The sequence below is a fragment of the Tursiops truncatus genome, chromosome 20, assembly GCF_011762595.2.
Source record: "Tursiops truncatus isolate mTurTru1 chromosome 20, mTurTru1.mat.Y, whole genome shotgun sequence".
NCBI classification, from domain to species: domain Eukaryota; kingdom Metazoa; phylum Chordata; class Mammalia; order Artiodactyla; family Delphinidae; genus Tursiops; species Tursiops truncatus.
The window spans coordinates 50,523,527-50,551,428 of record NC_047053.1 but is presented as its reverse complement, the minus strand read 5'-3'; the positions used below and the strand labels follow the sequence as shown (position 1 = coordinate 50,551,428).

Sequence of the window (27,902 nt, the reverse complement as noted above, 5' to 3'; positions counted from 1 at the left end):
ACTTTCTTAAAGAATATCATTTAATACATTTCAGACATCGTCCATACAAAGTTAGCGTTACTTTAAAAAAAATTAGGACCATAATATAAACTGGTAAAAAAAAAAAAAAAAGGTCTGACTGACCTTGGACAACCCCTGGACACGGGTCCTTGGGGTGGCCCTGCCCTCACCTGGGCAGGAGTGAGGCAAAGGATGGTTGGCTGGCTGGCGTCAGTCCAGCCCCAGGAGGCAGAACACTGACTTGAAGGAAGGGACTGGGCTGGGAGGGGCTGGGGGGCCTGGGTGCGGGGCAGGTTCAGCCTCTGTTTGCTGAGCTCAGCGGAGGCTCTCGGATTGCCAGTCTGTGTCTCTTGGCTCCTTCTCTGCCCCAGGCCACTGCCAAACCCTGTCCCAGAAGGTTTGGACCCGGAGGTTATGGGCAGGCTCACCAGGCCACGGATGAGTGCAGGGCGTGGATTCACAGGGCAGAGATGGGAGGGGAAACAGGTAGGGGCCGTGGCCAGGCAGGGCTGGGAACCTGGTGGGAACCCCAGCCAGGTCCCCAGGAGGGGCAGGCTCACAGCAACGGGGAGGGGGAACGTACCAGCAGAGCCAGAGGTGGGAGATGGGCAGCAGCCCAGGACCTTGGGAAGAAAGGAGCCCACCCCCCCAGGAAGTGGTCCTGACAGCAGGGGAGCAGGGTGATGTCAGGGCCTGGGCCCTGAGCTGCAGAGAAACACATGTTCGGAGTGTCCCCCAGCCCAGGCCTGGGGAAGGGGGCCCTCAGTCCCCCAAGGAGCCGCCCTTGATGACCGTCTCCCGCGGACTCAGCCTCTCCTGGGGGCAGAGCTCCTGGGAGCAGGGCCGGCCCCACAGGGTCTCTGGAGCGGGGGTGGGCGCTGTGCAGGCAGGCAGCCTGGCCCGGGCACAGTCTCCACGTCCTCAGAGCTGCGTGGGAGCAGCCGTGCCAGCCCCGCCAGGCAGGTGGTCAGTGCAGCACCTGGTCCAGCTCGTACTTCTCGCAGAAGTGGCTGGTGAAGGGGAAGCAGGTGAGGTACTCGATCCAGGGCCAGTGGATGGGGTAGACGTAGAGCCAGATGACCAGCGAGGCGAAGAGGCCGGCGAAGACCAGCAGCGACACGAGGATGAGGGCGCGCTTGCGGTACTTGTCACTCGTGCCGAAGGTGATGTAGGGCAGGAAGGCGAAGGCCAGCAGCAGGCCGCTGAGGAAGCCAAAGATGTGGGCGATGTTGTCGATCCAGGGCAGGAGGCCGCAGATGAACAGGAAGAGCACGATGGCCGACAGGTTCAGGAAGGCCTTCCAGGGCCGCTCCAGCAGCTGCCAGCTCTGGAAGAGCTCCACGAAGAGGCAGGCCAGGAGGCCGAACTGCGACCCTGCCGGGCCCACCTGCGGTGGGTGGATGGGGAGGGGACAGGGTCACTTCCGGGTGCCACGTGGGAGCCTGTGGGGAGGCCTGGGCACAGCCGGGCTGGAGCCCCAGGACCTGGGTCATCCTCTCCGTGAGCCCCTCCCAGGGTGGGGACCCCGAACCTGATGGCCGGGGGGCAGGAGAGGTGCAGCTGGAGCTGCTGGAACAAAGCTGGGCTCGTTCCACCCACCCTTTCTGCGACACTGAGCACCTACTACGCGCACGCCCAGTGCCATAAGCAAGACAGACTGCTCCAGGCAGCGCACGTGGGGAGGGACAGACCGACACTGAACAAGCCCACAGCGTGAGGCTGGCTGATCAAAACACTGCCGTTTCTTTGGGTCAAGAACGGTTGCACGAGGGCAACTTCATATGGCCCAACTCACAGCTATGGGACGCGCTGCAGGCGGTGGTCATGGTCGCGGAGAGAAATGAAGCAAAGAGGCAGAGTGAGGGACGGGGTCCAGGTCTTCCTGGAGGTGACCTCTACACGTGACCCAGGGGCATCACTGCTCCCTCGCGCCTCGGGATGGACTAAGGAATTGGCTGGGAAGCCCCCAGCTTAGCTGTCCATCCGCTGTTGAGCCTGACGTGGCAGGGGCTGTGCGTCCCTCAGGCCAAGCCAGGTGGGAGGCGTGGAAGCAGTAGAGCTAGCCCTCCCTGCCGCATCCTGGGTCCCTACCTCCGCGCGGTACGGGAGGAAGATGGCACTGGCAAGGTTGCCGGTGATGCCGCTGAGAATGAAGATGATGGCGATGCGGTGCCAGCCGGCCAGCTTCTCCAGGTCCCGTAGGATGGTCATTTGGAAGATCACAGACACGAGGCAGTGCACCACGCTGGGCGGGGACACACTGGGCATCAGCCCCCCGCCCCGTCTGCCAGCCAGTGACTTCGGGAGCAGCGGGGTCTGGCAGGTCATGCCAGCTGCACCCTGGCCCAGGGGCCCCTCCTCCGGGAGTCCAGGTGGGCGGGCACCACAGGGGTCTGGGGGGTGGGCAGCGAGGCACCTCTTACCCAGCGTGGAGGAACAGAGACAGCCAGAGCCTGTAGAACTGATCTGGGACCTCAGGATTGAGGAAGGGCAGCAGCCCACACACCTTGTCCAAGCAGTGCACCTGGGGGTGAGAGCACGGCAGTCAGCGCCTAGGATCCCGCTGGGTCCGAGGCCCCGATGTAGGGGGTAGGACCAGATACCCGCTGCAGGAGAGCATACAGGCTGCTGCACCTGGCTGCTCGTGCCCAGGGCCCCACCAGACCCCACCTCACCTGGGAGCAGAGCGTGGCCTCTTCGTGGAAATAGCCGTGCACGAACTCGCAGTATTCCCGAGTGGTGACCTCACAGCTGGGGGACAGGGAGGCAAGGCGAACGCCAGGGCCCTGAGTCCTGCCCGCCCCCGCCTAGTGCCCAGTGCCCGGCCGCAGCAGGCACCACTGGCAGGACGCGGTGCCCCTCTGCAGGAACCTGCCCACACCACGGACGGCCCCCGAGTGGGGAGGGAGAACGCCAGCTGGGCGGTGGGTGACAGAGGGGGAGCACAGGGGCTCCGGGCCCAGGGCCCAGGCCAGCTCACCTGCCCTTGGTGCCGATGCAGCAGGGGCGGCCCCGAATCTGGCAGTCCATGTGCGGGAAGCCCGAGCGGTTACTCTTGGCCTGCTCCGTGCAGATCTGCCAGGAGGGGCACAGGCAGCGGCTAGGGCTGTGCAGCAGCACGCAGGCCCTCCCCACCCTTCCCGGACCACTCTCCCCCCTGGACACTCACCGGCCACTTGGTGATGTCATCGGGCCAGATGTGGGCACCACTGGAGGCCGGCTCCTCGCAGGTTCTGGAAGCAGAGGTCGGAGAGGGGCAAAATGAGGGGCCACGGCATCCCCGGCCTGCCACGCCCACTGGCCAACATCCCCATGGGTGGCACAGACCACGTGATGCTCAGCCCCATCTCCTCAGCTCAGCTGTGGGTCTCCCGGGACTGTACCTGGGGTCCTGGTTGCACACGGCCCCCGATGTCCGCTTTTGGCCCAGCGCAGACTTGTCCATGGGGGGCCCCGTATCATCCTGCCACTTGACAAAAGTGGCCAAAGTCTCCTGGAGGATGGAGGCAGGCTGGTCACGGCTAGGACAAGGTCACCACCATCAGAGTGGGCAAGGGCCCCTCCAGGGCCGGGGCTCTTGCCCTGCTGTCCAGGGCTCAGGCTCATCTCCCAGACCCCCACCCCCACTGACACTCCCAAGACCCAGCTTTCACCGCTCTGGGGCTGGGGAGGTTGGCACCCTCCCTGTGCTGAGCTGCGTGCAGGGGTGTGTGATGCCAGGGAGGGTAGAGGAAGGACAGAGGCCACGTAGACACTGCCCTTGAAGGGCCCCTCCCCCAGGCTGGGGCAAGTGGAGATGGTGCAGGGGACCAGGGTGGGGCTCGCAGGGGTCGGAGGGCCTCTGCCCCCACCGAGCAGTCCTGCTGCAGCGTCTGGATGCAGCCCGAGTGGTCATTCTGGACACAGCAGCCCGAGTCCCGCTCCAGGTCTCGCTCCCGCAGCACCAGCTGCTCGATCTGCTGGTCCTTCCGGATGCAGGGTGAGAACTTGGCTCCCAGGTGGATCAAGTCAATCTGGGGGCGGAGGGTGGTGGGGAGTGAGCTCGGGTCCAGACCTGGCTGCTCCGTTGAGAGTCTCCCCCTGGGGGCCCATGATGAGGGGGGCTTCCAGGCAAGCCAAGCCCCTTCCTGCTCAGCTGGGGGTGGCAGAGGCCAGAGGCTCCCTGCTGAGATGCTGTCCCTGCCTGGGCCCCTTACCGAGCTGGGGCCAATCCAGAAGTTCTCCTGCTGGATGTACTTCATGCTCTCGTACACACCTCTGTTCCTGAGTACCTGGTGCAGAGGTGGAAGGACGGGGGGGTCAGGGGTTTCTCTGTCCCAGGAAAGGGCCTCCGGGGAAGGGGCTGAGAAGCAAAGCAGTGGTGAGCCCAGAGCACCCTCCTGCTTGGGCCAGGTTGTTGCTGTGGGAGGGCCTGGGTGGCCCAAGATGCTGCCGCCTCTTGGGGGAGGCTAGGATCCCCAGGGCGGAGCCCCCCTTCCCTAGCCCCACTCACCAGCTGGGTGGTGACGTGCTGGGCGAAGCCCACCGGCGCGATGCCGTACGTGCAAATCACCAGCAGTGTGATGATGACGTGGACGAAGGTCAGCCAGTAGGTGAAGTAGGGCCTGCGGGCAGAGGCCTCGGGTCAGCGGAGCCAAAGTCACATCCCAACCCTCAGCCCCAGCCGCCGACAGCTCGCACCTGCTCCCTATCCTCCACTACTCCCCTCCAACTCATCCTTCTCCACAGCAACTCTTAAAATGCACCTCTCTGCGTCTCTCCCAGCTTAAATCCTTTCCATGGCTTCTCGCTGCCCTGGGGATAAAGTCTAACATGGCTCCTTCCCCACTGGTTGCAAGGCCTTGCTACGTCTGCCCACCTCCCTGGCCTCCTTCCTCTCCTTCTCCTGCAGTTCCTGGAACAAACCCCAATCCCCGCAGCCCCAGGGCCTTTGCACATGATGCTTCCGTTGCCTGGGATGCCCTTGCCGTCTCTCTTCACCCAGCTAACTGCTGCTGCTCCTGACGACGCTGCCCCCCACCAGTTGTTCACTCCCAGTCTCTGTCCTCCTTCTCCAGGACACTCACCACACCTGCTATCACTTAATTTTTTTAAACTTAGGGTCCAATGTCTAGCAGGTTGCTGCTAATTGTACGTTCTTTGAGAATGGCCTCTTCCCAATCCTCTGGCTTCCCCCAAGGTCTGTGTGCAGGCCTCTTCACAGTCCCTTCACTCGTGGTCACAGCTTCTAACTGCCCCTCTGACCTACCCCGCCCGCCCTGCTCCCCGCAGAGGAAGCAAGTCCAGAAAGCGGGGAGGGTGGAAAAGAGGCAGCAACAGCCGACAACCCTTCCCAGGTGACGTGCATGCTTGTAGGGTGACCCTAGGGGCCGTCCCTGCTCCCCTGACCCAAAGACTCGATGAACAATAAGGGGAGATTCGGGAGGGGCCCCAGGGGAACCTGGAAGCTCCCAGGCCCTCCTGGATGGCTCTCAGCCCTTCTCCCCTGGGCCTATGCCTGGGAGTGGCTCTCCCCGCACTGTCACAGAGTGGGTGGGGCCCCAGGCCCGCGTGGCTCACCGGTGGCTGTCGAAGCTCTCCAGCTGGCGCTGCACGGTGCTGCTGATGCTGCGGCGGTAGCTGCGGTTCAGCCAGTTGCCCACAACACCCAGGCCGTAGTGCCGCTTCTTCCGGTCGAAGGCGAAGTGCTTCACCTTGGATGCGATACGCTTGCCACGTTTGGCCGCGGGCACCGGGGCTCGGTCAGACTCCTTCCTGGTGAGGATGGTGGTCTCAGCCTGGTGTCCTCCCCTCCCACATCCCATGACGGGGGTCCGGAGGGACCTGTGGTCTAGGGAAGCCCCCTGGCAGGGTCGTTGGGCTCTTCCTCCACAGTGCCACCTCCCTCCACCTGGAGGATTGCCCAGAACTCACAGAGGGATCTGCACCTCTTCGGGGGAGACCGGGGAGGCCGAGCGTGGGATGCCCCGGAAGTAGCTGGCAGAGAGTGGGGGCGACTCAAACACATCGTCAGGCACGGAGCTCATTTCTTCCTGGAGTGGGTGTGGAGTCGGGGACACAGAAGGAGACAATGTGAGGAGTCACTGTCTCCAGCACTGCCCCCAGTAGCTCAATCAAAGGGCAGGACAAAGCCGGACAGGCTCTTTGGAAGGGAGGTAGAAGGCACGTGTTTGTGGGCCCTGATGGGGACTTTCCCGGCTGGCACCCTTCCTCACCCCAGGTCCTTGCCCTGCCGACAGAAAGACGCACCCCCATCCCACCGACGGGCCTTTGGACATCCCAGGGGCTCCCAGCAGAGCATGACTGAGGCCGGGTGACCTCTCCTGGCTCCCACCCACCCCGGTCCCCCGACCCCGAGGGCCCACACACGCCATGCTTGCCTTACTAAAAAATGAGGAGTAGAATGTCTCTGCTCCATCGACCGCGTCCTCCTCCAGGAAGCTGGGGTAGGCAAAGCTGCGCTTGACCACCCGACACCGCTGTCCTGCGGCATCCATTACCGAGCGCCCCTGTGCCAGACAGAAGCATGGGCGTCAAGCCCAGGTCAGGTACCCCTGCCCCTGACACCAAAGGAGTCTGTCAAGCCCATCTGTCTGGGGAGGTGGGACCCTGCCCAGAGCATGTGCATCTGCGAGAGAGGCCAGGACCGGGCTCCGGCTCCTGCGTAGCCTGACTGCAGCAATCTCTACATGGTTGGCTCTTAACTTCTCCCTGGTGACCTCCGGCCCTCTGGCTTGGGCACCTGACACCCCACCACTCATCCTGCACCCTTATTCCCACCGGCTTCTTGGCACGGCACACCAGGGCCCTGCTGACCTTTTGATCCCATCTCCTGTCATTCCTCTTGTAAACACACTTCACTAAAACCACCTGCTACTCCCTCCTACCTCCAGGCCTTTGCACAGGCCGTTCCCCTTGCTGACAATGCTGTTCCCTTCCTGGCAAACCTTTCCTTATATTTCTCAAGTGCCTTCCCTGACACCAGCCTCTCCTATGGGTGGGCCCCAGCACTTATCACACTGAATGGTTGACACCTGCCCTCACCCGAGCTGAGGGCTCCTCTAGGGCAGCGACACTGGCTCAACTCACTCTGTAGCCCCTGTGCCCAGCACATAAGGGGGTTCAGTAAACACAGGTCAGTGAGTGGTGCCTGCACATTTCACTTCCTACTTTCCACCTTATGTGTCAGTGCAGAAACCAGCTGTCCACACTAGGGACAACTAGAAGTGGACCACTTCTAGTGGGACCACTAGAAGGACGTGGGTCTGGCGCCCAGGGATCCCGGAGCAACCACTGCCCTTGGCACAGAGGAAGATGCCTGGGGACAGAGGTGCTCTGGAGAGAGAGATGCTCTGGGGAGAGAGATGCTCTGAGGAGAGAGATGCCTGGGGAGAGAGATGCCTGGGGAGAGAGATGCTCTGGGGAGAGAGATGCTCTGGGGAGAGAGATGCTCTGGAGAGAGAGATGCGTGGGGAGAGAGATGCTCTGGGGAGAGAGATGCTCTGGGGAGAGAGATGCCTGGGGAGAGAGACACCTGGGGAGAGAGATGCTCTGGGGAGAGAGATGCCTGGGGAGTGAGATGCTCTGGGGAGAGAGATGCCTGGGGAGAGAGATGCCTGGGGAGAGAGATGCTCTGGGGAGAGAGATGCTCTGGGGAGAGAGATGCTCTGGAGAGAGAGATGCGTGGGGAGAGAGATGCTCTGGGGAGAGAGATGCTCTGGAGAGAGAGATGCGTGGGGAGAGAGATGCTCTGGGGAGAGAGATGCTCTGGGGAGAGAGATGCCTGGGGAGAGAGATGCCTGGGGAGAGAGATGCTCTGGGGAGAGAGATGCTCTGGAGAGAGAGATGCGTGGGGAGAGAGATGCTCTGGGGAGAGAGATGCTCTGGGGAGAGAGATGCCTGGGGAGAGAGACACCTGGGGAGAGAGATGCTCTGGGGAGAGAGATGCCTGGGGAGAGAGATGCCTGGGGAGAGAGATGCTCTGGGGAGAGAGAGGGAGCAGGCTGGGCAGAGGTGTCTTTACCTTGAGGAAGGCCGTGGCAGCTTGAAAGCTCATGTGGGCCACAGAGATCCTCTTGCGGTGGGGCAGGTGGGAATAGCCGCTGGAGCGGACGCTGGTGAAGGAGGTGAGGGACAGGACCCCAGGGGTCAGGGGTGGGTGCGGGGCGTGGGGCCGGTCCACCTCGTCCGTGTGGCGGAACGCCCGTCCTCGGGCCAGGGGATCCACAATCTGGACGGGAGGGAGGTGGTGAGCATAGTCAACTGGGCCCTGGGCCAAGTCATCTGCCGCCCCGCAGCCCCCGCTGGAGCCCACCTTGGGCATCTTGCAGGGTCTTGGAGACTCGGTGCCCTGGAAGGAGGGCAACTCTTGGCTGGGGAGCTCCAGGTCCCGCTGGCATGAGGCCTTGAGCCGGCCGTAGCGGGCGCTGCAGTGGCGCAGGCTCCTGCGCTGCCAGTGCTGGTGCTTCAGCTCCCAGTCGCTGCTGACCCCGAACCACTGGGCCGTGCCCCTGCGGGAGCAGATGGGGTGGGGAGCAGGCAGGTGTGTGACAGGGGAGCGACCGCAATGAGAGAAAGGCCATGTGCGCAGAGAGGTGACAAGAGAGGTGACAGGGCACGTGTGTGTGCAGGGGAGGTGACGGGCACGTTTGTGTGTGCAGGGGAGGTGACGGGGCACGTGCGTGTGTACAGGGGAGGTGACGGGGCACGTGCGTGTGTGCAGGGGAGGTGAGGGGGCACGTGTGTGTGCGTACGCAGTGGGAGGGGCAGATCAGCTTCCCCTTGACCCCTGGTTCGGTGCCCAGGAACCAGATGGGCAGAGGGGGATTCAAGTCAAGAGCTTGAGGGCTGAGCTGGGAAGGCCCCGGGAGCTGCTGTGAAGGGCAGGGGTCCACCCCCAGCTCCCTGACTCCCCTCAGCCTCCTCACTGTGGCTTCCTACCAGGCACAGAGCAGCCTGGGCCTCAGTTTCCCCACCTGGACCATGGGCTGCCTGCCCGTGCCTCCCGGGAAGGGCCCAGGGCCCAGGTCCCAAGAGTTGACTGGCCCAGGGTGGGTGGGGAGGAGGTGGGGACGCGGCGGGCGTGCTCACTTGCGGATGCTCTGGGACAGGGAGGCCTGTCGGCGGCGGAAGCCGGGGCGCTTCTCCGAGCCGCCCTCCTGCCATTGTGCCCTCGGCTCCTGGAGGCTGACGCTCTTCAGGAAGGCTGGGTTCCTGGGCCTCTGTGGACAGCGGGCAGGAGCATGGGCTGTGACTGCCTGCAGCCCAGATCCCAGGCTGGCTCTGCTCTGGCTCCCAATGTGAAGACCCAGACAGAACAAACCTCGACCCGAGTCTACCCCAAGCTGCTTTCATTCCGAGGGTCAAATCGTCATTTTCTAGTGTCTTCGGCGATCCCAGCACACGCTTCCCTAGCTCCCTATCCAGCGCTCCTGCCTTAGGCCTTAGCCGTGGCTAAGCCTTGGCCTCGCCTGGCTTTACATGTTTGAAAGAGCCCTTGGCATGAGTGGGCGGCATGAGACAGCCTCCCCGGTGCCCCAGGCTGCGCGGGGAGCCCACGCTCTTTTTTTCTTTTTTTTTTTGCGGTACGCGGGCCTCTCACTGCTGTGGCCTCTCCGGTTGCGGAGCACAGGCTCTGGACGCGCAGGCTCAGCGGCCACGGCTCACGGGCCCAGCTGCTCCGCGGCATGTGGGATCCTCCCGGACCGGGGCCCGAACCCGTGTGCCCTGCATCGGCAGGCGGACTCTCAACCACTGCGCCACCAGGGAAGCCTTTTTTTTTTTTTTTTTTTTTTTTTTTTTTTTTTTTTAGCCCACGCTCTTTGCAGCTAGTTCTCAATGAGCTCTTTATGGAACGCTGGTCCGGACCGGACTGCTGGCAACGTTGATTCCCCCCCCCCCCCCCCGTTCCCCCGCAGGAGCTGGGCGCTGGGATCCAGCTGCTGGTGCTGCAGGCGCGCTGTGCCCCTTCCCCCAAGTCACAGGCAGCCCACCGCCCGCAGAAGGGCCAGGGCTCGGGCAAGGGAACGGAAACAGCCAATTCCCGGCGGAACCGGCAAGTGTTTCTTATTTTCCCTGGCCCACCATGAGACAGAGACTGAGCTCAGGGCCCACCCCCTGTGAAGTGTGGGGCCAGGAAGGACGGGGTACAGCCTACAGCAGGGACACAGGGCAGCTGTGGCTCCAGAAAGCCCTCCTCCGGGAAGTGAAACTGCCCGAAAGGTGTCATGGGAGCACAGCGGTGGCCGGTGGCAGGGCGCCGAGCGCCCAGCTGCTCCCTTACCTGGGGCAGCATGCTGGCCTGCTCGCTGGGGTCCGGGGTCCCGGGCGGAGGGATGGCGATGGATAGGTTGGGTGGCTTCCGGCTCTGCAGGCGGCTACTGGACACCGAGGAGACGCTCTCGCCATTCTTGTCAGCGGAGGCCATGGTGGGCGGGGGGGTGGGGCAACTGGAATGGAAACAGGGAGGGGGCACAGGTGTGTCAAGAGGCGGCAGGACAGGAGGGGACACGGGGACAGTCCAGGGTGTCAGGGTGGTACCTGGGCAGGCAGCCCAGACTGAGAACAACCTGTAGAAAGTTGGTTCAAACCTAACTCTGGATTTCCGGGAAGGGAGGCGAAGGTTGAAAGAAGTGCAGCCGAAATTGTAACCAAAGGAGGCATTATGCTTCCAGAAAAATCACAAGGAAAAGTACTGCAAGCAACGGTAGTAGCTGTTGGATCCGGCTCTAAAGGAAAGGGTGGAGAGATTCAACCAGTTAGTGTGAAAGTGGGAGATAAAGCTCTTCTCCCAGAATATGAAGGCACCAAAGTAGTTCTAGACGACAAGGATGATTTCTTCTTTAGAGACGGTGACGTTCTTGGAAAATACGTCGACTAAAATAAGTCACTATCGAAATGGCATCACGTGAAGCTGCCACTGAAGTTCTGAAATCTTTCATCATGTAAATAATTTCCGTGTTTCTTTTACCATAAAGTAATGATATCCAAACTCATGATATTCAGTGTCTCTGAAATTTAGTTTCTCTGTATTGATTTAAACATTCTCAAATAAAAGTATATCAATGAAAAAACAAAACAGAACAAAAACCTAACTCTGGACACTAAACCATGAAGCAGAGACTGACTCTGGGCTGTGTGGGGCAGGGTGAGAAGGTGTATTTTCATCCTTCATTTGCATTCCAGGGCAGCAGGGGTCTGGGAGGTCCCCAGCTCACCACCTCGTTCCATTTCCAGTCTCTCTGCTTCAGGCAAGGACCTCACCCAGAAAGGAACATTGAGGGCCAGGGATGCAGAGCTGCCGTGATCTTGGCCACCTTATCAGCCTGGCCAGAGCAGGCCAGGGGGCCAGAGGCAGCTTCCTTGGCCAAAGAGCCCTGCCTTCGTCCTGGGGGCAGGGCTTGGGGGAGGACAAGGGGAAAGGCTCCAGGCAGCCCACAGACAAGGGGCCCACAGCTGTGCAGGGAGCAGGTGGTTCTCAGAGGAGAGATCCCTGGGCTTTGAGCAAGGAAGGAGCAGCTCAGCCTAATTCCCAGGTAGATGAGAAAGCCAACGTACCGGTCCCTGTCCCCCAGGGTTGGCAGGTTCCTCTTTCAAAGGAAAGTGAAACTGCCACCTGTCTGGTACTTTTTTCTTTTCACAAAGGAAGAATATTATATCTTAATGATAAAGATGATATATGAACCTTGCCAAAAAAAAAAAAAGACTCAGAAGACTGTAAAGCAGAAAAGTGAACTCCTGGCCCGCCTGTCACCCCACGTTCCAGGAAAGAGCTCGGTGTGCACCCCTCTCCAGGTGCCTCTCTGCACTTGGAAAAGGACACGTGTACTTAACATTTTACACGCACTCATACCTTTTCTTCTATAGCGTGGACATCCTTCCCTGTCAATGCAGACAGATAGCTTTACCTGATCTTTCTTGATGACTGGGAAGGTTTCACTGAGTGGAACGTACCAAGATTTACTTAATTCCAGACTGATGGTTGTTTAGATTCATGTCCAGTGTTAACGAACACCCTTGCCTATACCGTGTGTACTTGTCCCAGTATTATCGCAAGACGAACTTCTAGAAGTGGAGTTGCCGGATTGAAGAGTAATTGCATCTTGAATTTCAATGGATCTTGCCAAATGGCCCAGCCAGGAGGAAGTAGCAGTTTACCTCCACCTGGGGCTTTTCCATAGCCATCATGGTGCCACTGACACCCACACCCCCCTTGACCCACCAGAACTAACACCTCCGCCTCATCTATTCTCTCCATTTCATCTCTCACACTGCCCGTGACTTTTTTCTTGCTAAAACCCTTCACTATTTCCTCTCCCCACGTCCCAAGGCTGCTGGGGCAGGTTTGATTTCTCTCCCCTCGCACAAGGCCAGGGACCTCACATCCATCTGCCAACTCAGGGGAGAGTCACACAGGAGCCCTCCAGCCATGGGACGGGCGCCGAGGTGTGGGACGGCCGGGCAAGGCAGCAGCCACCTCTGTTCCCAGTCTGTCCGCTCCCCACTCTCTGTCCAGCTCCTAGAAGAGCCACCGTCGCCTCTCATCTGAAGGACCACAGCCTCCAGATTCCTCTACCTGCTGCCCCCCCGAGCTCCCACCCCGGGACCATTTTCCACACGGCGGCAGAATCCACCTTTGAAACGTGCAAATCATACCATGTCACTCCCTGCTCAACGCTAGGCCAGGATCTCCAGCTCTCACTTAAAGCAAAGTCCAAACTTCTCACTGGGGCCTCTGGACCCTTTGTGGCTTTGTCTCCTCCTTGTTCCTTCCCCACCCCATCAGGGCACCCTGGGCCCCTCACCGCCCCGCACCTACCAAGCCTCTGTGAGGAGGTGCTGAGGGCTTGTGGTCAAAAGCACAGACTGGAGCCGGGTGGCCAGGGTTTAACCTGCACTTGACCATGGGTCACCCAAGTCCTCACCTTACGAGGGAGGAATAACCCGCTCCGCCGGAGAGGTGTCCTGGGCATCAAACGACTGCACGCATGACACACACTCAGGCAGCGTGGCCACAGAAACTTGTTCAGGAATGTTCACAGCGGCCTGTTCATTGCGGCCCAAAGGTATAAACAACCCAAATGCTCACCGACATACAAATGGATGGGGGGAGGGATAAATTAGGAGGTTGGGATTAACATACACACGCCACTATGCATAACATAATCAACAAGGACCTCCTGTATAGCACAGGGAACTCTATTCAATATTCTGTAACAACCTATATAGGAAAAGAATCTTAAAAAGAAGAGATAAATGTACACGTATAACTGAATCATTTTGCTGTACACCTGAAACTAACACATTGTACATCAACTATAATATTAAGATTTTTTTTAAAGTGTACTATGATCTGTGGGAAAAAAACATACAAATGGATACAAAAAATGTGTTAATCCACACAGTGGACTATTACTCAGCCACGAACAGGAATGCTACGCTGAGACGGGCTACAGTGTGGATGAACCTGGGGGATGTTACGCCAGGTGAAAGAAGCCAGACACAGAGACCACTTACTCCAGGGGTCCAAATACAAGTCCAGAAGAGGCAAATCTATAGACAGAAGGATGAGTCGTGGCTTAGGGCTGGGGGAGGGGGCTGGAGGATGACAGCTAAGGGGCGTGGGTTTCACTCTGAGATGATGAAAATGTTCTACAGTTGACAGTGGTGATGGTTACATACACCTGTGAATATACTAAAAACCATTCAACTGTACACTTTAAATGGATGAGTTTTACGTGAATTACATAAATTAAATGTGAACTATATCTCAGTAAAGCTGGTTAAAAAAAAGTCTCCAGCAGGTGCTCCATAAACGTTGGGCCTCTGCCCCTGCTGGTCCCTTCCTCCCCAGATAAGATCATCACACAGCAGAGCAGGTAGCTCCTTCTCATCATTCTGGTCCCAGCTTGAGCGCCACCTCCTCCAAGCAGCCCTCCCTGGCTGCCTGAGGCAGCTCCCCCTCTACCCCATGTGCCTCTCCATCACTTCACCCTGCTCACCTCCCTCGCTGCCCTCTTTCTGTCTCATTCGCGCTGCATCTCCACTGCCAGAAGAGTGCTGGCCCCCATGCGGCATTAGGACGTAGTTGTTGAAAATCAGATAAGCAAGCAAGCAAAGCAGCTGGTACCTGGGGTCCAGCCCACTCGGCTACCCAGATTCCTACCTTCAGGGTCTGGGTTGAGCTCACACCTTCCTGGGTCTTGTTGCAGAGGGCTTTAGAGCATGTTCTAGTCCTTTCCTCACTCTGCACAGATGCTCTAGGGTGAAGCCTCAGCTCTGCGGAGAGGTGGATGGATGCAGAGACAGAAGGAAAGATGGACGGATGGCTCCAGGTCAAGCAGGGCAGCTCCCTTGGTGCTCACAGCCTATAAGGAAGGGAGTGCAGGCTCAAGGGTGTCAGGACTACTGCACCTTTTGATCTTATTGACCTCAGTCTCCTCATCTATAAAATGGGGATAATTCCACCAGCTTCATAGGTGAGGGATTAAGAGATATATTCTCCTCCTCCTCCCCCTGGAGTAAAGGCCCTTGTGGTGATGAGCTGGATGCTTCAGAGGGCCTGGAGGCCAGCAGCCTCTGGGCATTTACCTAATAAAACCACCTAAAGACCTGGGCTCTGGGCTGGGAACCATAATCAAGATGGTCCCTACTTTCTTTTCCTGTTTCTACAGAACTTTACTAGAAACATTTAACTTTAAAACACGCAGGCATTATTGCCTATCTTCTGATTAAGACCTGTTTTCAATTAAAGTAAGCCAAATATTCAAGGCAGTGTTCAAATGATTCGGAAATGTTTTGCTGTTGTTTTGGTTCTTTAAATTAATTTTTTTTAAGGTAAAATCCACACAACATAAAAGTAAGGATTAAAAAGCGAACAATTTGCGGACTTCCCTGGCGGTCCAGGGGTTAAGAGACTGTGCTTCCACGGCAGGGGGCACGGGTTCTAGCCCTAGTCGGGGAACTAAGATGCCACATATGCAGCTTGGTGCAAAAAAAGGGAACAACTCGAGGGCAAGCCTTTGTTTTTGAGAAGTCCCGCATAGGGGACATTACCGTGTAGCAGAGCACCCGGCAGCCCCGGCTTGGTAGAACGCCGAGGGCCGTTGGGGGCAGGACAGGGTCAGGGCCCCAGGTGGGCCAGGGCTTCCTCGGCCCTTCGCGTGCATTATCCCGCTTTGTCCTCAAAACACCCTTCGAGATAGACATTATCATCGCTTTCATTTTGTGGATAAGAATGGAAGCTCAGGGCTTCCCTGGTGGCGCCGTGGTTGAGAGTCTGCCTGCCGATGCAGGGGACACGGGTTCGTGCCCCGGTCCGGGAAGATCCCACGTGCCGCAGAGCGGCTGGGCCCGTGAGCCATGGCCGCTGAGCCTGCGCGTCCAGAGCCTGTGCTCCGCAACGGGAGAGGCCGCAACAGTGAGAGGACTGCGTATGGTAAAAAAAACAAAACCAAAAACAAAACAAAACAAAAAAAGAATGGAAGCTCAGAGGGGTTGAGTAACTTGCCCAAGCTCACACAGCCAGGAAGGGGAGCAGCTGGGACTCAAACTGCTCTGGCTATAGGGCCTGAAGTCTCCTCGGAAAACAGGCGCCCCCCCCCCTTAAAGCTGGGGTACACTTCAGGCTGGACAGCCTCCTATCAGGGAGACAGAGTAGAGAGTCCAGCCTGGAGGGAAACTTGGTCGGGCATCTCAGCACTTTGCTAACTGTGTTCCTCAGCGGGCTGGGGTTACCCAGAGGTGCCCAAGGGGCTGCCATGGGGTGAACTGGAGGCCGGGGGAGGGTCTGGGCTCCCCTCTGATTCCATGGGGCAGCACCCCTCTGGCTTTACATATTAGAGCGGGGTCTTTCACTTGGTTGCTGAAGTCATCCAACTACAGGTGAGAGGAACTCTGGGTGTGGAGGGGGTGCCAGAGAGGGATCTGAGGCAGAGCTGGAGGCCCAGGACGCTCCCTGCTTAAGGCCTGAGCAAGACCTGGACATCACCCTTCTACGCTTAGTGCAGGGAGTCCTGACCCTTCATCCCAGGGGGCAGACAGGCCGTGGATGATGAAGCCACTCGGAGATCACAGACAGGACGTGGTGCTGGCCTGGCTGGCGCCTCGGACGCCACTCTGCACCACTCTGTGGACAGCTCCAAGACAACAGCCTCACCTGGGACGCCTGCACAGAAAGTTCTCCAGCTTGGCCTCCTCTGGGACCAGGGTACAGTGAGAAGGCACCAGGTGGGCACTGCCCTTGGAAACTGGCACCAAGGAGGGAGGGATGCAGTGGAGGAAGGCTGGTGGTAAGCGTGGAGCTGCCAGGTTTGAGCTTGGGTAAGGTCACCAAGCAGGTAGGATCCTTCTGGAGCTCACAGCTGATTACATCTCCCCACAGTCAACACCAGTGCCCTTCAAAACCTGCCCCACACACCACTGGACACACCACATCCCCCACAGCTCCCCAAGCTCCTGCTTCCTCTCATCTGAGGCCCTGCACCTGGCCCACCAGGCTCCACCCCATCTGCCTGGCCAACACCTACCAGCTGCTTTAAGGAGGGTAAAGTGTCATCTCCTCCAGGGAGCCTGTCGCGTTACCACCAGCCAAAATCAACCACTTTCTCATAGCATCCTACAGAGATCTGCCTACAGGTAGGTATCTCCCACCCACCCCTGGGCAACACAGGGTCCACAACCCAGTTAGCCCTGGTAATGGCTAACTGGATGGAAGGCGGGGGAGAGGGTGGGCGCCTGCACGGCTGCAGATGGTAGGTCCACACTGACCCTGAACAGAAACTGTCTTCCGGAATCCTGCAGCCAGCCCAGGAAGCGGCTCATTCCGGAAGGACCTACCGAGCGCTGCTTGCCCAACCCCTGCTCTGTGACCACTGCCCGGCCAAGGATGGAGGCTGCTGTCCCAGGATGAGTCCCTAGAGGACCTCCTGTTTCCCCCCTTCTCCAGCACAGCCCAGATTCCCCAACTAGCCCTCCCATCCCAAGGCCATACCACCCCTGGCTGGGACCCGTAGCCCAGGACTTGCCGTGCTGCTGGCATCTGTCCCAATCTTCTGACGGGAAGAAGGGCAGACTCAGTCCAAGGCCGAAGGACTGGTGAGACTGGACCAACCCCAGGGAAATCCTAGGGGTCCCAAAGAGAAGTGGCGCGGCCCTGGAGAGCAGAGGCAGGGCTGGGGCACATTCTCCCGGGGAGCCACTTAACCGTCCTCATAGGGCGGTGCTGAGAGCCCTGGCCTGTAAGCAGCGTGACCGGCACAGCCTCAGTTTCCTTCTCTGTTAAGCGAAGGGATTGGACAAGGTGATGGCCCAGCTTTGACACACGTGAGGCCCACACGTTTGGCATAAAAACACCACTTTGGGGACCTCCCTGGTGGTCCAGTGGTTAAGCCTCCGCGCTTCCATTGCAGGGGGCACGAGTTCGATCCCTGTTTGGGGAACTGAGATCCCGCATGCTGCAGGGCATGGCCAAAAAACAAATGCACAAAAACACACCACTTTGCCCCTTCGCTCTCCACCACAGACGGGAGGGCCTGCTCCTGAGGCCGCGTGCCCCCAACTTGTGCAGAGATGGTAGGCAGGTGCACCAGAAGCCCAGCCCCTGCCTCGGGGCTCAGGGAGGGAGGGGGAGGGGGCGGCAAGTGCTCGGGGCAGATGCAGGGGTCGTCGGACCCACTCTGGGCACCTGCGTAACCCAAGTCCAGGGCATGGGGCAGCCCAGACGGCAGAGACCAGACAGAAAAAGTGCTGGAACACTGGGAGCACCGCCCCGCCCAGCCCTTACCTCCCGCACCCTCAAAGTGCTTCCTCACTGCAGAGGAAGCTGTGACAGCCTGGGACCAGGCTTCCTCCTGGCCCAGTCACATCCGCTGCTCTCTGAGACCCCCAGGCTTGCGGCGGCACCCAGACCGTGGGCGGGGGGGGGCGGGGTTTGAGGGCCTGGCCCACCCGGCTGGCCACTGTCACTTGCCCGCAACAATTTTGGCTTCGGTGGGGCCTTCCCCAGAAAAGAGCCTTCAGCCCCAGGATACCTAGGAGACCCCCAAAAGGCCCTGGGTAGAGAGAGGGGGTCCAGCATGGGGTAGCAGGGGGTGCATATCCAAAGAAGCAGCGCAGTAGAGAGTTCACATCACCCGAGGCACCCACGGGTTGACCGACCCAGGGTCTGAACCACCACTATGCCCACACCCAGTAGCCTAACCCCTTTAGCAGCATCCAGGAGCTGGCACATGTGGCAGAAACACAGACTCAGAAACTACAAGCTGGTGCCGCTGGGGAAGCCGGTTTCCCCACAGAGGGTGGAGCTGAGCACGGCCGGCTGAGCCCGTCCCGGCAGCCACGGCCAGGGTGAGCCGGGCCTCCCCCGCGGGTCCCCCGCCAGAGCACTACCAGGGCACACGCTGGCAGGGTGCCCCCTCCCCAGGCTGCATGGGCCCACTGTCCCCTCCCCACCTGCCCCCACGTGTGCTTCCGCGGTCCTGAGGAGTCTGGCTCCGGCGCCCGCCTTCCCTCTCTACCTGCCCGCCACCGACACACTAGCAGGTTTCTGAAAGCTCCCCTGGTCTTGCTAACGGTGGATGGATTCTCCATACCCCCGGCTGTGAGGACCTCATGAGCCGGAAGCAGGCGACTGACACGAGGACTCAGCCTGCGTGTGGTCAGAAATGGGGACAGAGAGAAGGGAGGGGTCCTTGGAGGAGGGGAAACAGGCTTTCTGAACCACGAGACATGGTCAGGAAGTTTACGGGACCCCCACGGGGAGGGCCTCAGGCCCCCTGAACAGAGAAAGGGAAGAAACCACCACCTGGCCCAGAGGTTCCGCCCAGCTGGCGGTGGGCAGGCCGTCTGCAGGGAAGGGAGGCGGCCAGGGCCGCTGGGACCTGCCTGTCCCCCGCTGAATCACAGGATGTCGGGGTGAGGGCAGGGGGCAAGGAAGTGGCCTCTCTCCCTGGCTTCCCTGTCACAGAAACCGAAACCCGATGTTTCCCTCCCCACAGCCCTTCTGGGAACTGGGTCATTTTTAGAAAGCAGCAAGGAGGAAGCTGGCCCTCGCCCAGGGTGCAATCCCCAGCGGAACCCCTGGTTCTGCTGATCTCGGAGCCACTCCGGCTGCCACGAGGCCCGGCAGGAGCAGCTTATGTAAAGACTGCAACCTCGCCCAGGCTCCCTACCCGCTGGCCCGGCACGGCCGGTGACTCACCAAGGACGCCTCCCTGCCCTGGCGAGAGCCGGTGGGGACAGGAGCGCCGGGCAGGAGGGAGCAAAGGCACCCAGCTGGGGGTCACGCAGGATTAGGAAGACAAAAAATGGACAGACCAAGAGGGAGGGAAGTAAAGTGCGCCAGACCCAATCATCAGAGCTAGAGAAGGCAGGGGGGGAGGGGACACCTATCTATCTCCAGAAGCCGGCAGGAGCCGTCCCTGTGGCCGCTCTCCCTCCTGGCAAGCGGCCACTTCCCTAGAGGTGCCAGTCGGCAGACACACTTCACAGGCTGCCCCAGCGCACGCCCGCCCTTCAGCCCAGCTGCCCCCAATGGAGAGGAAAAATGAAACCACCTGTGGGTTTGTGCTCCAGCCGCAGGGAGAGGCCCCACTCACAGAGGGCCCCGGCCTGGGGAGGCCCCGATTTCTCCTCCACCTTGAACGGCTTTGCTCAAACTCTAGAAGATAAAGAACCTGGGGACAGGTTCAGGGACCTGGTGACCGTCCCCATCAGACCCCAGGCTCTGGGCTCCCCGTGACCCAGTTAGAGTGGCTTGGGCATCACGGCCGACCCCAGACACGGGAAGTGGGAGCTGGGCACATGCTCTTGGTGGCAGCCTGGAACCCAGTGTCCGCCAAGAGCGTGTGGGTGCGAGGAGGACGGGTTGCCATGTTCACAGCCCCACTCTGTTCCGCCCGGAGGCTTTCTCAGGACCACACGTCAGCGGGGCTGGCAGCGATGTGAATACCCCCATATTCTGTGGGGACCCCAATTCCAGAAACCCAGCTGGGAGTGCCCGAGCCCCATGTCCCCACGGCCTAAGGTGTGGCAGCTGCTGGCAACATACAGGGACAGGCATTATTGGAAGTGGAAGCGGCACCAGATCTCCCCAACTGACCACAATGCTGGGCCCTGCCCACCGTGGTGCCCTCCCAGAGGCCCCTCTGGGAATCTCTGGACTCCAGAAGCTGCTGATGGAAGCAGATCAGGGGAGAGCAGCTGAGCAGAGACCTTCCAGACCCCAGGCAGTAGCGGCTTCCAGAGCCTGGGGGCCGATGGCAGCTTAAGGACAACAGCGGGAAGGGAGCAGAGTGGCCGGGTCCTAGGATTTTCTACCCAGCAGCCCGGCCTCCTTTGGGAAGGTGGCCTATTCTGTCCCAACCCTGCTGTTCCCTGAGCATTGCTGTGAAGGACAGGAGTCAGAAGTGGCCCCTAGGGGCCCAGAAGCCTCTGGTCCTTCCAGGCCAGACACCAGGGCACAGGAGGGATCCTGGAGAGGAATCAGCACCTCTGGGCACCATGCTGTCCCAGGTGTGAGGTGAACCAGGCTTTGCTCCAAACACTCATGAGGATTTGCCTCTCTTGGGATCTTGAAGTAGTGGGAGTGGGGTTTCCACTGGACCTTGGAACAGGCAGAGGCTTAGCACATGCTCAGTGGTGGGGGAGAATGGGGTGCAGCATGGGTGGGGGAGCAGGAGAGGCCCACCTCACTCCTGCTGGGGCTCCCACACCCCGAGGTGCGACCAGGCTGTTTCCAGACACGACTAACCTCGGCACACAGAGCAGGCCTCTGTCCCGTGCTTGCAAGGGTGGAGTCCACCCAACTTCCACCCACTCCTCGTGGCCTGGCTCCAGACAATGAAAACACTGTCCAGCTGGGGGAGGCACAGGGTCAGAGTCCCAGCCCTGACCGCTGTGTGATCTTGGGCAAGCCGCTTGGCATCTCTGAGCCTCAGTGTGTTTATGCATAAGACGCTAAGGAGCCTCCCAGGGGTCTGAAATCTAGGTGGCTTTGTCACCATTAGCCAGGGGTCACCCTGGGAGCACAGGCAGCTGAGGGACAAAGTCTGGCCATATCTCACAGAGAGGTAAGCACCTCACGCAACGTCACTCAGCCGGAAGTCAGGCCCTGGGCGGCCCTGAGTCCCTCACCTCAACACACTCAGGACAGGGCGCTGGGTGCCCCTCACTGCTGGAGGCCCAGGTCGGCTGTCAGCAGGGAGGGAACATGCCAGGCAAACACTTTTCAGCTTGTAAACAGTCATTAAGGAGCTAATAAACCAGACTTCCCAGAATCCTGCCCTGGGGCTTTGCTCCTTCCCTGGAAGAGGCTGGCCCCAGTCCCAAAGGCTGCTGCGAGGGCTTCGGGGTACATGGACGTGGGCCATCCAGGCCACTCAGACCAAGGGAGCTCTCCACACACGTCACTAACCCCATCCCCCCATCTTGCTTTGGAGCTGTATGGGTTCTCTTGTTGAGAAATGAGGGCTGGGGAGCTGGAGACAGGGCTTAAACCCTGGCTTGGCCACCTACCCGCTGGGAGACTGCGCAAGTTATCACTTCTGAGCATCAGTTTCCTCTGCTGCAAAATGATATGATGCAGCCCCCATCCCCAGGGATGACACGAGATCATGAGTGAACAGTGCCTGGGACACAATTGGTGGCTGGTAACTGGTAGCTTCTATTATTCCCAGCTGACCTCTGCCACCATCGCTCACTTGGTTTCTACATCTGAGCCAAGAGTTCCAGAGGTGACAGATCTCTGTTTGACAGGTGGGGAGACTGAGGCTCAAAGAGGTGAAGTCCCCTGTCCAAGGTTACATAGTTACGTGGTGGGGCTGTGGCCTCCTGCCACCTCGGAACTGGTCGAGCAAAGTGGCAAAAGAACGGGCAGTGGGGTGGTGACTCAGGCGCTGCGGACGAGTTTTAGGTGCACAGGCCTTTGACTCATGAGTCCCTCCCAGCCCGCCAAGCAGAAATGACATCACCTAAGGCTTGATGCCACTTCCCAGCTTATCTAAGGACTTTCACAAGCATCCTCTCACCCTTGTCCTTATCTCACGATTGTCATTGGCTGATAAAGCCATGAGCTAAACAGCCAGGGCTCAGGCCAGACTGCAGTTCCAAGTCCTGCCTCTGCCCGGTCCCACGGCAGCTCTCCCACCTTCTCTTCCAGGCCTTTGGGGCCCACACTAGAGGCATGACCTGGGGAGAGCCACCAGGAGGGGGAAAAGGTGCTTCTTGCTGGCAGCCGGGCAGGACCACCTGAGGACCCTCTCGCCACAAGCTCCGGGGCCACACGTGGGAGGCAGAGAAAACCAAGCTTACCCTGCTCCCACCTCCAAGAAGCCCAGCCAGAGGGAGCAAGGGCTGAAGGACACGGCCTCCACGACCACCACCCCCACCATCATGACGCACATGCTGGAGGGCGGGGGCCAGCAGTTCACAGCCTGATCCCCCACTCCCAGATGGAAACCCACTCACTGTTCCCATGGCCTCCGTGGTGCTGGGGGTCCCCTCCCCCCCGACACAGCCACTTCTGCAGGATAACAGCAGCGCTGCCGTTCTGCAGTATGTTCTCACGTCCTCCTCCCAACAGCTCAAGAGACGAGGTAAGACCTCTGGCATCACCATGAGTCTGTGCCAGGGCACACAGACACGTTCCTGTTACTGTGACAGCTCGCCCACTGCATTCTTAGTGCAGCCGGGCACCTGCCCAGGCTTTACATGAGTCGCCACTGGAATCCTCACAGCAACCCTCCCAAGCAGACTACTGTGAGCCCACTGGGGAAACTGAGGTACGGACTACTTAAGTGACCCCCATCCTACTGACCACACTCTCATAGCCCAGGTGCCTGCCAGCCTTTGGGCCTGGCTCCCCAAGCTGGGAATCACCCCCTCCCACTGCTGCCCCTCACCCTCCAGACCAGCGACCCTGATGGCCCACCTCGTCTGCCCTGCCCGCTTAGCTCCAAACACTTTCCTAGAGGGGCTTGGAATGTGCCTTCCCGTAGCTTTGAAACCTCAAGTCTTGCATCTGGGTCCCTGGATAAACTTACCGCGTGAGGGAATGTGGACACAGTGGCTGTCTATACTGCCCTGAAGTTGAGAAGAAACTGTTTCCTTTATGCCAGTCCTGAGAGCTGCCCTTGCACGGCAGCCTCCCTGCCGGGGTCCCCACGCGCTAGGTCAGCCTGCACTGACGTCCCCGCCACTCCTCCCCCGGCCTGGCCCAGCCGGATGGGAAACTGGGAGCAGAGGCGTGAGCTCACTCTGGAAATCCCCACTGGCCGGGGCAAAACTGAGGCCTGCTCCAAAGTGGGTGTCACAGAGACCCAAGGGGAACCGCAACCTGGAGAGTACATCTCCCCTGACGCTGCACCAGGTGGCAGGCAGGGGGCCGGGGCCACCCCAATCCCGACCCAAAGGGAGGCGCCAGGTGGCTCATCTCAGTCACATGCACAAACACACACCCCTGACTTCCTGCTCTCATCTGGGGTCTCGCCTGGGGACAAGTGTGCACAGCAAATCAACAGGAACCCTGTGAAGAGCTCTGGCCACAGTGAAAACACCACCACTGACCCAGAGCTGGGCTCGGACCCCAGCTGCTCCCACAGTGCATTTCTGGTGTGATTATTCCTCCTCTTCGAGGGCCAGGAGTCCCCATCTAGGCAATGAGCGTGTGCCTGTGTGCATATGTGCGTGTGGGTTACACCAGGTATGGCTGCAACTCAGAAATGAGCACATCAGGTAGGAGTCACCTGGTACTCTTGCTGGCAGGTGGCAGAAGGTTTTAGGGCTGGGCCTGGGAACAGACAGCCCAGGTTCAATGTCAGGCCCTGACAATTACTTCCTGAACAGCTCTGTCCAAGTCTGAATGCTGCTTTGTGCCTTGAGAGGCACACAACAGATGGGGGTCACTATTATGGGGTTGGTTTTTTTTTCAGCTGAACAGATGAAAGTCTCACTCCAGCCTTTTAAACTTAAAAGACCAAAAGAAGCCCCCAAAAGCAAAAGTCAAACCAGAAACTGCCACCTGCCCTCTGACCCCACCAGGGTTCCCAGGTCAGGAGGCCAGGGTCCAGAAGTGAACAGGGTGGTGGGGGGAGGGAGGGATGGATATTGTCAGGGAGTGGGAAGGGAGGGCAGTGAGGTGGCCTGGGCTCCTGGGCATGAACGGCTGCTTCATCCCATCCTGCCCCTCTGTGACAGCCCCCCGCCCCAATTCCCTACAAAGCGGGAGCATACTCCTTGAGTCCAACCCAAATAATTCAAAGTCATGCCTACCGGGGGAACCCCAGGCCTGTGGCTCTGCTGTCCTCCATCTCTCACTGGTGCTGAGCTAACACCACGAGCAGGGGGCGCATCACTCCACCAGCAGCTGGGCCCACCCCGGGCCTCTTGTCTCACCCAGGGTTCCCACAGCCACGGTGGAACTTCCTACTGCAGGAGGGAAGCAGATTGGGGAGCCGCAAGGAATTAGGCGCCCTGTTATTCCTCAGATGTTATTTTCCTGGTGTAAGTGACTGAGGAGTCAGGTGTGGATTCAGAAGGGAAAATTACAGCTGGTCACATGGCGTCAGGCGTCCAGGCCCACCTAGCAATCCAACGTTGGGAAAACCTATGAGAACAGAGCTCTGCGCCCCGGCCCCCCTCAGGGGTATTTGACCTCCAGGGTTGCCCTGGCTCACCCTGCGTGGGAGGTGCCCTAGGGGCGAAACACTCCAGGACAGAGCTGTGAGAGGGCCCCTGTTCCCAGCGCCTCCCCCAGAGCACCGAGAACTGCTTCCTGCAGGGCTCGTGGTTTAAGCAGGGAAGAGGCCGGCTTGTGGCACCAAGGGAGGCCTACTGCTAGGGCGTAACTGCCCTCACACCTCCTTACCGCTTATCTCATTTAGGCTTATTCCAAGTTCCTCCTCTAACCCCTGGGGAAACTGAGGCAGGGAGGGGCAGTCAATGAGAAGTAACTTGGTGGCCCGGGTACTGCGCCAGGGTTGCTCAACCTCAGCACAGCACTACTGACACTTCGGGCTGAGTAATTCTTCGTGGTGGGAGCTTCCCCGTGCACTGCGGGGTGTTTAGCAGCATCCCTGGCCTCTACACCCTAGACCCCCTCCCCGGAGTTGTGACAACCAAAAATGTCTCCAGACACTACCGAATGTCCCCTGGCAGGCAAAAGTCACCCCCTGCTGAGGACCACTGCTTTAAAAGAAGCTTCACGGGCTTCCCTGGTGGCACAGTGGTTGAGAGTCTGCCTGCCGATGCAGGGGACATGGGTTTGTGCCCCGGTCCGGGAAGATCCCACATGCTGCAGAGCGGCTGGGCCCGTGAGCCATGGCCGCTGAGCCTGCGCGTCCGGAGCCTGTGCTCTGCAATGGGAGAGGCCACAACAGTGAGAGGCTCGCGTACCGCAAAAAAAAAAAAAAAGCTTCACTTTCCACTCTTTGCTCTGCTTTACCTACAGCAAGTGACAGTAACATAACACAGACTCTGGGCTCATTATGCCACCCACACAGGGTCCTAAATCTATAGCCATTGGGAAAGAGAAGCCAGTCCACGTGTGGGGTCAAACCCGCAAGCCCTCCCCTCCTTAGACACTCCCTCTTAGGGGCTCCAATTCGAGGCCTCCCCCTTGGCCTTTCACCCAGTTAGGCTGAGACCTGGACTCCCCTCTGCTCTGGGGTGGTGGGTTTATACTCTAGGGACATACTCCTCTCTAACCCAACACAGTGCCCTGGGGAACGGAGGAGGGGCAGCCTTTCCAAGCCCCTCTGTCCGGAAGTCAGGAGTCCTGGGTCCAATTTCTGAGCTCTGGTCCAGCCTGGCTGTGAGCCCACCCTCCCGCACCTGTTTCCACCTCAGCTAGACTGAATGGACAAACTCCGCCCCGACCGCGGCTGCTCACCCAGGAGAAAGGGGAGGGGAGGGGAAGGTATGAATTCCAGGCGCTTCTGGGAGGAAGGCGGGACTGCGCGGTCCTGCCCTGGGGCGGTCCCCTCTCTTCCTCCCGGGACTTTAAACTTCTGCCCAATCGGCATGCCCCCACCTCTGGTGACCCGTGGCCCAGGGACCCCTGAGGCGTCTTGTCCGAGCTGAGTCCCAGGGGCCGGGAGACCCGGTCCAGCGGCCCCGTTCGAGTAGAGCCCCGGCCTCTGGCTCGGCCCACGTGGGGCCCGAGTGACCCGCAGCGCCGGCCCCTTCGCCAGCCGCGCACCGCCGCCCCAGGGCACGCTCGGGCGCGACCCCACGGCCCCTCCGGGGCCCGGAGTCCGGCTGCCGCGAACCCGGCCTCGCCCGTCGCCCCGCGCTCACCTCCCTGCGGCCCCAAGTTCCCGGGACTCGGCTCCTAGCGGCGCCGGCTGGCGCCTGGGCGGTGGCTCCTGGGGGCGGGGCCCCAGCGCTCCGCCTCTTCCCTACCTGCGCGCGGGCGGGAGGGCGGGGCCTGGCGCCGGGGGGCGGGGCCCGTGGGGCCCCGCTCGGTCCCAGGCGCAAGTGTCCTGCTCTGCTCCTCCCGGCTCGCGCCGCTCTTCCGCGGTCGGCCTAGTGGTGTCCCCTACTGGGCAGAGCCCTATTTTCCGCCGGAGCTGGTCTCTTCCGGGCGCCGTCCTCTCCTCCCCCGACAAAGCGTATAATCTAGGTCTGAAGTACCATCATCAGGTCAACCCCCAAGAAGAACCCCTCCAATAAATGACAGCCACCTTCCATACCCCTCCCTCCAGAGCCTTCATCCTTAGGCCAAACGGGCCTGTTCCCTCGAAACTTTTAGCCCTCACCCTTTCCCTGAAGCACATTTGGAGGGTCTCACCTACAAGTCCTGCTGCAGCTCCCGCCTCCGGGACGCCTTCTCTGATCTCCGCCACTGCCCTCGCCTCTCCTCTACAGCGAACGCGCCCTCCTCCGCATCCTCCCGAGGCGGAGGCTCCTTCCGAAGCTGAGCCCAGGTATTGCTCAACTTCCCCCGCCCCCACCCGCCCTCGGCACTAAGTGCAGAGCTGGCGCAGACGACAGAAGGGTGCCTAGGCTTTGCTACTAGGAGAAGCCCTCACTGAGTGCCTGTGTGGGCGGCGGGGTCTCTGGAGGAGTTACAGGAGTCTCCTTTAGGGCAGACCCGGTAAAAACCCGCGATGCCTCTGTCCCCACGACACAGACCTTCCCGATGGGGCAGAACCTTGGTTCACACGGGTGTCTGCAGCGGACGCAGAGGAAAGCGCTCAAGATCTGGAGATTCGGCTGCGGGGTCAGCCTCCAGGACGGGGTCGCCTGGCTCAGGCCCTAGCCCGTCTGAGGCAGTTCTCAACAACGTAGTGACCCAGGTCCGGCCTTCTCACCTGTGAAATCACGGGCGGTGGGGTCTCTACAGCCAGCGGAGCTGAGTTCAGATCCTGACTCTGCCACTTACTGTCAATACCTATGTGGCCTTGGACAAATCCTTCAACCTCCCTGGGCCTCAGGCTTCCTCCTCTTTAAAATGGGGGTAAAGGGAATTTCCTGGCGGTCCAGTGGTTAGGACTCCGTGCTCCCACTGCTGGGGGCCTGGGTTCGATGCCTGATCGGGGAGCTAAGATCCTGCATGCCCCACAGAGCGGCCAAAACCAAATAAATAAATAAAATGGGGGTGAAAATAGGCCCTGTCTCTTGTAAGAAGCCCCTTGAAGGGCACGTAGCACGGGCTCATAACTGTTAGCAGCTGCTATTGTAACTACTGCTGTTGTTACTATTATCACAGGAGGACCTTAATGTCTCCTCAACTTTGAGCCAGTCTCTCTACTTGCTCTCAGCCCAGAGAAGCTCAGCTTTGATTCCTGATCTCCCTCCTATGCTGCAGCCTCTCCCCTAGCCCTGCTGCTCCCCTGGGGTGGGAAGAGGCATAGTCCCCATGGCCCCAGGCGCCCACCCCTGTAATGTCCCTCAAGCATCTGCCC

The 27,902-nt window shown here is 59.8% G+C and overlaps 1 protein-coding gene across 5 annotated transcripts; it reads right to left on the bottom strand.

The window, feature by feature from the left end:
• Positions 1 to 2: 2 nt before the first annotated feature.
• Positions 3 to 26,880, bottom strand: RHBDF2 (rhomboid 5 homolog 2). 5 transcript variants are annotated; one of them, XM_033847804.2, is made up of 19 exons: positions 26,786 to 26,851; positions 14,165 to 14,366; positions 10,283 to 10,448; positions 9,091 to 9,221; positions 8,315 to 8,510; positions 8,024 to 8,230; positions 6,381 to 6,509; positions 5,914 to 6,032; positions 5,560 to 5,754; positions 4,493 to 4,604; positions 4,197 to 4,271; positions 3,852 to 4,013; positions 3,384 to 3,493; positions 3,170 to 3,233; positions 2,981 to 3,075; positions 2,676 to 2,751; positions 2,424 to 2,524; positions 2,092 to 2,245; positions 3 to 1,387 (listed from the first exon to the last, which is right to left on the bottom strand). In XM_033847804.2, the coding sequence occupies exons 3-19, from the start codon at positions 10,424 to 10,426 to the stop codon at positions 968 to 970; spliced, it is 2,490 nt and encodes an 829-aa protein (XP_033703695.1). In that variant the 5' UTR covers positions 10,427 to 10,448; positions 14,165 to 14,366; positions 26,786 to 26,851; the 3' UTR covers positions 3 to 967. The 5 variants fall into 5 exon arrangements, with proteins under 5 accessions (XP_033703695.1, XP_073653490.1, XP_033703694.1 ...); XM_073797389.1 differs by lacking the exon at positions 26,786 to 26,851 and adding an exon at positions 26,293 to 26,372; XM_033847803.2 differs by lacking the exon at positions 26,786 to 26,851 and adding an exon at positions 24,268 to 26,273.
• Positions 26,881 to 27,902: the final 1,022 nt, after the last annotated feature.

Excerpts from the sequence above, each read along its gene's own strand:
- RHBDF2 (XM_033847801.2), bottom strand. The coding sequence starts at position 24,305 with ATGGAGGACAGCAGAGCCACAGGCCTGGGGTTCCCCCG. Across the intron at positions 9,222-10,282 it reads AGGCCAGCATGCTGCCCCAG|AGGCCCAGGAACCCAGCCTT; the intron begins GTAAGGGAGCAG and ends CGCTGTCCACAG. Across the intron at positions 6,033-6,380 it reads ACTCCTCATTTTTTAGTAAG|GAAGAAATGAGCTCCGTGCC; the intron begins GCAAGCATGGCG and ends CACCCACTCCAG.